This window comes from Onychomys torridus, chromosome 22 (genome assembly GCF_903995425.1).
Source record: "Onychomys torridus chromosome 22, mOncTor1.1, whole genome shotgun sequence".
Lineage (NCBI taxonomy): Eukaryota > Metazoa > Chordata > Mammalia > Rodentia > Cricetidae > Onychomys > Onychomys torridus.
This window is the reverse complement of record NC_050464.1, coordinates 34,240,274-34,250,110: the sequence shown is the minus strand read 5'-3', so window position 1 is coordinate 34,250,110 and position 9,837 is coordinate 34,240,274. Positions and strand designations below refer to the sequence as shown.

At 46.2% G+C, this 9,837-nt stretch overlaps 1 protein-coding gene across 4 annotated transcripts in view; it reads left to right on the top strand.

Moving 5' to 3' along the window:
- Window positions 1-623: 623 nt before the first annotated feature.
- Med13l (mediator complex subunit 13L) overlaps window positions 624-9,837 on the top strand; it is a 222,319-nt gene continuing 213,105 nt past the window's right edge. For all 4 annotated transcript variants that reach the window (XM_036171624.1, XM_036171622.1, XM_036171623.1 and 1 more), the window contains exon 1: window positions 624-762. In XM_036171624.1, the coding sequence (XP_036027517.1) occupies window positions 691-762 (72 nt within the window). In that variant the 5' untranslated portion in view covers window positions 624-690. The remainder of the gene's footprint in view (window positions 763-9,837) is intronic.

The window sequence follows — 9,837 nt, the reverse complement described above, 5'->3', positions numbered from 1 at the left end:
CCCTCCCTCGCTCCGTCCCCGCTCGGAGGAAGGCCGCGATCGGCTCAGCAGCGCCTCCCGCGAGCCGCCGCCGCTGCAGCCACCACCGCCGCCGCCGCCGCCGCCGCCGCGCCAGGGCCGCCAGGGCCGCCGCGGCCCCTCCCCCGCCCCCCGCGCCGCCGGCGCCCGTCACGTGACGCGCCGCAGCCAATGGCGGGCCGAGCCGCGGTCGGCGGCCGCCATTGCTGTCAGAGCGAGCGAGCCCGGGGAGGGAGGAGAAGCGCGGCCGACTGGGGAGGAGGGGGGGGTGGGGAGGAAGAGGAAGGAGGGGACGGCGCTCGGCTGCCGGGGTCGCCCGCTGGCTTCGTCCGCACCCCCCCCTTCGCGGGCTCGCGCGGCGGCGGCTGCGGCGGCGGCGGCGGCGGCTCGGGGCGGCTGCGGGGCTCGCGTGCCTCACGCGCCGGCGCGGCCGAGGGCGAGTCGCCCGCCGGCTGGAGATAAACAAGGCGGCCGACGAGGCGGCGAGGCGGAGGCGGAGGCGGCGGCCCTGCGCGACAGAGGCGGGCGGCGTTGCCGCGCCGCGCCCCCCGCCGCCGCCGCCGCCGCCCTCGGGCCTCCCGCGCGGGCCTCGCGCCCCGGTGCCCGCGAGCCGCCGCCCGGCCCGGCCCGCTCCGACATGCCCCGCTCTGGCGGCCGGGCTCGCGGAGGACCATGACCGCCGCGGCGAACTGGGTGGCGAACGGGGCGAGCCTGGAGGATTGTCACTCCAACCTCTTCTCGCTGGTGAGTGGCGGGGCGGGGGCCCGGGTGGGGGGCGCGACCTCCCCGCCGCGCAACTTTCTCCTCCCGGAGCCCTGGCGGCGTCGGCGAGCGCGGCGCCCGGCGTGGACGTGCGTGTGGAAGTCGGGGCGCTGCGGACGCCGGGGCGCGCTTCGGAGCGCCCACCTCCGTGGCAATCACACCCCCCTTCCCCTCCCCTTCCCCCTCTTTTTTTTTTTTTTTTTTCTTCTTCTTTCCTCCTTCCCGAAATGTGGAAGGCTTAGAATTCTGCCTTGTGCAGCCGCCGGTGCCGGCGATCTGCAGGCTCGTCCTCTCTCCCGATCGGATCGGCCGCTCTCCCGCGTCTCAATTTTCTTTCTTTCTTCCTTTTTTTTTTTTTTTAAATTCCACAATGACACCTGCGATTTCGCCCGAAAACAGTTGATGGAAGGCGATTGTGTCGGGGAAAGGACTCTGGCGGCGGAAGCTCGCACGGTTGTAAACACGGACAGCCGCCCGCCTCTCGGGGCTTACTACGCCGGAGAGCGGGAGAGCTATTGCTCGGAGCCCACGGAAGGTGGAGGAAGCTGCTGCTTCTTGGCTCTCCTCCGCTGCCTTTAAAAACTGTTTTCTCTGCCCTAACAAGGAACACACACACACACACACACACACACACACACACACACACACACACGAGAGCAACAAGCTGGGCGGTTTGATAACATCGCTTTTATCTTCCTTCGCCTCTCCTCTCTCCCGCTCTCGTCTCTCTGATAATTGACAACTTTTGCTTTGGAAGTGCAACGCCTGCCTTAATCTCGAAGCATTTAGGGTGTCAATTGTTCTCCTGGAAGCCTGGCACCCGGCGACGGCGGCTTGATTCATCGAAATTAAAAATGTATAGGGCTCCAGCAACTCTTTCCTGGCGGTGGCAGTGACATTTGGTGGTAAATGCCATCTTTGCTTTTTATTGGGTCGTATTACCTAGCTCTGAAAACATTCGCGTTGTTAAACCTAGCGCTTAGACTGATAATGGGAGTGCGTGGTCTTTAAATAAGCGCTTTGTGCCGGAGTTACTGTATGTGGAGCTATGTGCCCGGGAGAGTACGAATTTGTTTAAATATTGAGCAAAGATTTGTAAACAGATGTAAGGCAATTATGTTTCAAGCGTAGAATATAATTGGGAAATTGGTTGAACGGCTTATTTAATATGGCCTTCAAAACTCAACTTACCTAGAATTGTGTGTCCAATTTTTTTGGGGGGGGGTTGTTGGGGAACGCTGCCTTTTGGAGAGCGTGTATTTATTGCAAATTATTTTCTGGAACCCCTGCTGTAGATCGGAGCTTTATTTCCTCTCAGTCCTTGTTTACACTGGATAAATAATTTAGTGTTGAAATTGTAATTAGTTACATTTAATTATGGGTGGCATAGATGCCTTTTCTCCCCTTGGAGACTAGTGGAGAAATAGGAATTCTTGCCAACTTTGGAAGTGTCATTTTATTTTCGTGCAGATAAAGAAATCAAGCCTGATTTTGGCCTACAAAGACGGAGTGACATAGTGCTCCTGCTTCCACGAATGTAACAGCAGGCTGATGTCTTCTCACCCTGATTTTTATCTCGACTGGAGTCTTGAGATTAAGTTAGAAGTTGGTTGGGTTCTTTCCTTCACTACTGTGGTAATTCACCCTTGACCTTTTGATGTGAGGATAAAACTACCCCCCCCCCCCCTGTCATTTAGTATCAGATATTCAGGGACCTTCATAGATCAGCAAATGTATTGATTAGGGGGTATTTAAAATGGTTTTGTTTGGCGTCTGGTGACCACATTGACATATTTACAGGTAATTAAAATAACCAAGCCAACCCATATTAGTTCTCGAGAGCTCCCAAATTACCATATATCATGCTGACTAGTAATGGCTTGTGTGCATGTGGCTAATTTATACACAATGAATTGTGTGGGCAAATGAAAGACTGTTGGTGCACAGTCGAGCTGTGGGGGCATTCCTTATCTTTCTGAGCTTCAAGAGGGTGATAGTGTAGAGATGAGATGTTTGAAATTCTTTGTTGAAGATTCTGCACTGATTTTTACCGGCCTAAGGATGCATTCTGGGTATTTCTCCCCTAAACACCTTTAAAACAAAGAATTGACTTTTAAATATAATTTAAACTACAATTAACTTTTTGGGTAATCTCTTTGAAATGCAGAGATGCTTAGATTGGCCTAAATATGTAGAATGTTTATGTTTCCTGGTACCTGGAGATGGATAAATGCTGCTTATTCAAAATGACTTATTTATTCTTACTTTATGTGCATTGGTGTTTTGCCTGCATATATCTCTCTGTGAGGGTGTCAGATCCTTTGGAATTGGAATTACAGACCGATGTAAGCTGCCATGTGGGTGCTGGGAATTGAACCCAGGTCCTCTGGAAGAGCAGCCGGTGCTTTTAACCCCTGGGCCATCTCTCCAGCCCTAAAATTTATTAAAAGAGGAAAAAAAAAATCAAACTGCAAACTTTTTTTTTTTCCCCTGATTCCAAATTGAGAACTTTTCCTGACCCTGTCATGTAAAGAATGCATTGCCTAAAGAACATAGTTGATTCCAAAGGGGATGCAGCATCACCTTTTCAAAGTCATATATTATGTCCGAAGAAGTAGGTACTTAGCATTTTGTACTTTTTGATGTTTTGGCCTGCAGTTTTGTTTGTGAGCAGAGAAGAGGTATTACTTGTAGAAAGTGTGCCCGCACACTCAGGTTATCGTAGATGAAGTGTGAGCTCAAGTAGAGCTGTGTGGAAACAGTGACCCACCACTTTCTGTTATCCTGAGGTCATCAGCATGGCTTAGCCAAAGTTGGTTGGGCAATCAGGCCCCTTAGGATTTTTGTTCCTAGTCTTTTCCTGGGTTTGTTTTCTGACACTGCCGGAGTCCTCTTTCCTACACTTTCTTCCCTATCTCCACCTGGTTTCCTAACCCGTGAAAAGCAAAGCATTGGATGTGTGTGACGTGGGACACTGTTCTTTCTTCCTCTCACGACGATGAGGTTTGTAGCCACGGCAGTAAATTCATGCCTCGCTGTGCCTTTGGGACACAAACTGTTTTCTCCTTCCGTCCATCAAGTTTTGGGATGACTCTTGGTTTATTCACTCACCTCTAATGTAGTTGAGTGTATTAAATCTTCCTTTTTTGGAGAATATAACAGTGTGCCCTGTGCCTGTGAACTCACCTTTGAGGGAAGACACATTATAACTTTCAGATGCCCAGTGTATCTTTGTGTTTTTTCTTTTGAGATAATGTGGAGAAAGTGACTTTGTGTCCTTTAGGCTAGACTTAAGTATTCTGGGTCCTGGGACTTGAGGGAGCTATTTCTAATTCTTAGATGTTTGTTCCACATTCATGTTTGATTTGCTTAAAATCTCCCTAACTATAGATAATTGGGTAATGGTGTCAAATTCGCACTGAATTAAAACACATGTACACACATTAGTACTTCACTTCCTACTGAGGACCGTTCATTTTGTATTTGAAGCTTTTAGGGTAAATTGTTGTAGACCTAATTTCCTTTTGTCTTATGAGAATTATTTTCCCCTCAAGACAAGGAAGGTAGTTGTAAATGTTGAAAATCTGAAATGTTGAAAACTTATAAATAAGTACGGAGGGCTGTCAGGTGGAAGTGAGGAAAAGGAGATTTGTACTGTTTCAGAGTGCCCCCCTCCCCCACTGCACACCGTTGTTCTCACCCCAGTTTGCAGTTTCAATGTTTAAAATAAACGTGCATTTATAGCTTAATTTTCTTTAATGAAAATATTTATAATATGCCAATGTGTTTTCTGTTCAGCATTTGTTGTTAGTGGCACATGGCGTTATAGTATTTATATTTTTTTAATGGCAATAATTGCTACCCGGTAATGGTTGCCATATTAACCTCCAATTGCTAGTAAATATTTTTAAGTACATAATAGACAGCAATTTAAGGCATAGTGTAGCAGTTTACTGGACCGTTTTAAAGAGCCATTTATACATGTGATGAGTTCATAATTTAAAGAGAAATAATGTACCTGAGATCTGTATGTGCCAAAGGCTTTGACATGCTCATTGGGAAAGAAGGCTGGGCCCTTCCTCTCTTCGTGAAGAGAGCGGGCAGGGTTGTGTTCAAGACAGGAAGCGTTGTTTGAGCGTTTGCAGGTGCTTTTGTACCTTGTCATTTCTTTGGCCTGTCTGATCATTTTGTCATGAATATGTTAGATGATTTATATTGAAACAAAGTCTCTCAAGGCATTTCTCTAAATATCATTGACTTAAAGTTGTGGCTTATATTAATTAGTATGGAAAATTGATCTTTTTTGTTCACTAGCTAATTTAGCTTAGTTAATTGTGAGTTAATTGTATTCATCAAACACTTTCAGAGTTCTATACTCTGAGATGAATAAAGACAGAATTGAGATGAAACTCTAAGTGTGTACAGAGATGCTGTAGATTATCTGAATGTTTTTTATGAATAGTTAATTCAGCTATCAAAGTTTGATTCAGAGGTAGACTAGATATTTTTGAAGCTTTGACTTATTTTTCAAGAGAAGATAATGTTATTTAAGCTACTGCAAGTACTGATTTGCATTCTTGTGAAAGAGGATATGTTTATTTCACAGAAGCTAGCCAGTGAGAGAGATTAGATAAAGTTTATGAGAATAGGATGTGATTGGATAGGAGGTGTGATTGGTAAACTGTGCTTGATAATCACTTATTAGAAACACAGAGAGCAGACTCTCCAACATTGCTGTTGGTGCCCTTTAAGACTCGTTGCATGCAGATGTGCCTGCTAGACTATGTGTGGTGCCATTTACCAGAATCTCTGGTCATTTTAAAATAATTTTGTTGTTGCAAAGAACTAACATTCAGTGCATTGCAAAGAGAGTTAATTAGATATTGTAAATTAGATAGCCTATGGGAGTAGCTTCCCGCCCCTCCCCCCCCAGACATGAAAATATGAAACATCAGCACACATTTGCCTCTTAGGACTTAGAGTTTTAGAATTAGAGACTCAATATTTGTAAGTGTTCTTGGAATGTCCGACTTTCCCTGCTGATGGAACTCATCCTTCTGATCAGGTCCAGATAGTTCCCTTTTCTGCTATATGCCTCTAGCGTTATTTGAAAGCTTTGAAGGTGTTAGCTTTGTTCTGTTGAGAATTTACTTCATTACATAGGGGAGGTGATATTCCATTAATCTTGGTAAATATTAACATAAATGAGGAATTGTAACTTCAGAGTCATTTGCATGAATGAAATATGCATGCTTGCCCATTTTTTTTAGCATAGGCATGTGTACATCAGCATAGTTTTCTAGCTTTACTTTAGTTGATTGAAAATAGTTGTCAAAATTTCTTAAAATGCTGTAGTCTGTTTCTTTAGAGGGAGTTTTCCTCTGCTTCATTTTATGTTACTGTATGTAAGGCAGTAGGAGAGGAGACCACCCGTTCCCAGGTGCTGTGGTGGCCATCACTAGGGAGCCCTGCCTCTCTTGTGTGATATATCAGTGATATTTGTTGGTTATGAAGTGTCCTTTAGACTCCATTTGGATTCTAGTCTTTCTAAAAACCCCAAGATGACTGCTTTCATTCCAGAGGAGAATTGGGAGAGTCTGTTTCCTTCATTGGTGTCTGTGGATGTTTATTTCTCATTTTGGGGAAATTGTGGTGGGATGATCTTCAAGCTGTATTTGTATTACTTCACAATAAAGCATACAGCTTTCTGCATTTTGTACCTTTTTCAAGGTAGTGAAATTCCATTCCTGTTAAACTTCCTGCTTATTATGTGGAAGTTTCACTTTGGCATTATTTTGTATATCTTAAATTGTAGCTTTAACTTGCTGGATGGGGAACTTTGAGACCGTTCATTCATTCATACTCTCATATTCTCTCTCCTTGTCCTCCCTTCCTCCAATCCTCCCTCCTCCTTCCTCCCTCCCTCTCTCTCTCCCCCCCTCTCTCTCTCTCTCTCTCTCTCTCTCTCTCTCTCTCTCTCGTTATGTTGGTTTTGTATCCCAGGCTAGCCTGGAACTCACCAGAGAACCCAGGCTGGCTGCAAACTCAAGGTAATTAGAGGCCCTGGCAAAGGTACTTGACTCAAGTTCCACATCCAGAGCTCTCACAGTGGAGGGGGAAAACCAGCTGTCGTAAGTACTCTGACACACAGACATGTGCACACATACACGCAGAGGCACATAACGATCACACATCCAAATAAATGTAATGCAAATCTTTATTAGATTCTTTTGGCTATAATTTATTCTTAATTTATATAAAATCACTGCATTAATTGGACATTTGACATTTGATCTTAAAATTAAAAGTGAGGCAAACATTTGTTTCAAATAAAGTAGATAATTATGAACAAGATTTTCATAATACTGTTGGAAATTTTAAAAAATGACACTCTAGCAGCTTATTAAACTTCATGAAGATGATCATTTGAGACAGGGCTATACTGGCTGGAGCTTGCCTGGGCCCTGGGTAGGCTTCCTGTCTCTGCCTCTGCCCACAAGTTCTAGGGTTCTAGTTGGTGTACCAGGTTACTCAGCTGTAAACACTCTTGCAGTACTGTGTCCTCTCTAGAGCTTTCCCTGCTTCCTCTAGGCAGAACTAATAGCTCAGATTTGTGATCTGCTTCTGAGAAGCAGATGAATTTTTGTAGGACAGTGACCCTGTTGGAATCATCTTGGTGTTGCTCCCTTTAGACATTCATTCCTTGCTATTAAACAATTCCCCTTACTCCCAAAGGTGTCTCCTTGGTGCTTGTTTGGATTCTGATTGGAAGGATGCTATTAAATAAAGAGTTTGGAGTGGGCCTGGTACCATATGCCTTTAATTTGACCACTTAGGAGGGAGAGGTAAGCAGATCTCTGTGAGCTTGAGGTCAGCCTGGTCTATATAATGAGAGTTTCAGGATGCATAGAGAGACTCTGTCTCAAACACACCACCACCACCACCACCACCACCACCACCACCACCAGTAATAACAAAAAGCCAAAAACAAAATTATGAAGTAACTTAGTGGATGATTGTTCTGTTTTCTGAATTTTGTTAGTGAGACTGAATGCACTATGATTTGACGATATCCTTGATTGTCTAAGCTTGCTGACCTGGAGTTTTGTGACCCTTGGGGAATTAAGTCTGGGCCTTGACCCCAGAGTCCTTTGCTTTCGCTCCACAGGTTGTGCCTTTGGTTACATGGTCACTTTTCATGAGCCCAGTAAAATGGGCAGTGAACTGGAACAGGAGCTTGAACCAAATTTCATTTTTTTTTTCTAGTGATTAGGCAAATAGGTTGGGCACAGTCTGTGAACTTAGTGGAAATACAGAAAGCAAGGTATGTGAAAAAAATCATCTTGAGTACATCTCATTTATTTTAATAAACAGTTCCTTGGCTGGTTGGAACTCATGTATGACTCAAAGAGCTTCTCTAGCTTCTGCCTGAGTGCTGGGATTTCAGGCGTGCCCCCCCCCCCCCCAGGTCTCCAGCACACAACCTGGCCCTAGTGGCTAGGCAGGCACCTGGGGGGGGGGGGGACCAGCCTCAGTCTTGATTGTTGGTTGACTTGCTCCCACCCATGCTGCTCTGGGGTCTTCCTCACAAGTGAGCTGTGACTGAGAGGAGAGCTATGAAACCCATCTTCGCTCTTGGCTTTTCTTTTCTTTTGCGTGTTTTGTTATGAAGACATTTTCTATTCATTTTCTATACCAACCACAGACCCCTCTCCTCCCTCCTCCCACCCCCAGTGGCTTTTCTTTTCATGTGTGACTTCCTTGTGAACAAATTTAAAGTGCAGGAAGATTCTGCTCTGAGCTGTAACTGGCGAGACTAGGAATTGAACCCTGGTCGTACTTGTAGTTGATGGTCACTCCCTTGGTAGCTGTGGAGTATCCTTTGACCCTACTAGCAAGTCTGTTACTGTTTTGAGATTGGTCTCCGAGAATGTCAGAAACAGTACCTGATAAATACATTGTTCTTCTACACACCACTCACCTTAGCCTGACCCGCCAGTTGCCCCTTTGCTCTTGTGTAGAGAGAGGAGTTAAGGGCTGCCTAGTTTCTGATTTTCCTTTAACCGCGCATCTCAGAGCACTCCGATATCACTGAAGGCAGGCCCCCACAGAGCTGTAGTCCTGCTGCTGTGAAGAGTGCCCTCAGCTTTCTGTAGAAGTTGAAGTTGCTATGCAGGTGTGCTCCGTAGTCTGCACTGTTAGGTCGGGCTCACTGGGGCTGGGTTTTCACAAGAAGCCCTCCCTGCCGGGGGCTGTTGCTGGTCCGCTGCTGGCTGCTGCTACCTTGTGCTGCACTTGATGCTGCAGTAGAGAGAGAACACCGCCTTTCCTAGCTTCCTCGTGGGCTGGCCCCCAGTGGGAGTACCAGCAGCAGTCTCCCTTGGCCTGTTGCCTGGGCCGCCTCTGCCTCGGGCAGTGGGAGTGTGTGTCCGAAGTGGTGGGCCTGCCCTGCTCTAGTCCAGGAGAGGAGTGTTGGAGGATGCTTGAAGTGTGTGGAGAGGCCATGGGTGCAACAGAAGAACAGAAGTTCTGCACCCTCCCCCTCCGTGCAGCTCTCCCTGCTGGCACCCTCTCATTAACATGTTGAGAACATTGGCAGGTTCTGTGATGTTATCAGGAGAAAAGATTTTGTTTCTTTACCTAAGCTCTTCTGTCCTTAGACCGTCTGAAAGACAAGCTTTTTGCTTGCTGTTTTATGTGGTAAATGAGAACTTCTGAGACCCAAGGAGATGAAAGGGATTTGGGGGTGAGATTGGATGGGATAGCCAATAAACTAATATTTAGAAATGTTAATTTTTTGTATGCTGTGTTTGAGAAATTTAGGATATGTATAATTCATTTAGGAATAATGTACATCAGAAATGATTAAAATCTAGCTTGCACTTACCAAAGGGCTAAGGGCCTGACGCATGGGGAAAAGACCTACATGTATGATTTAATTTCAGAGATGCTGTATGTCAGGCCCGGAGGGAGCTGCATAGCCTGTGTGATGCCTTGAAGCTCCAAGACTAGAGGGAGCTTTAAACTGGCCTTGGAAGGGGCAGAGCGGAGGCTGGG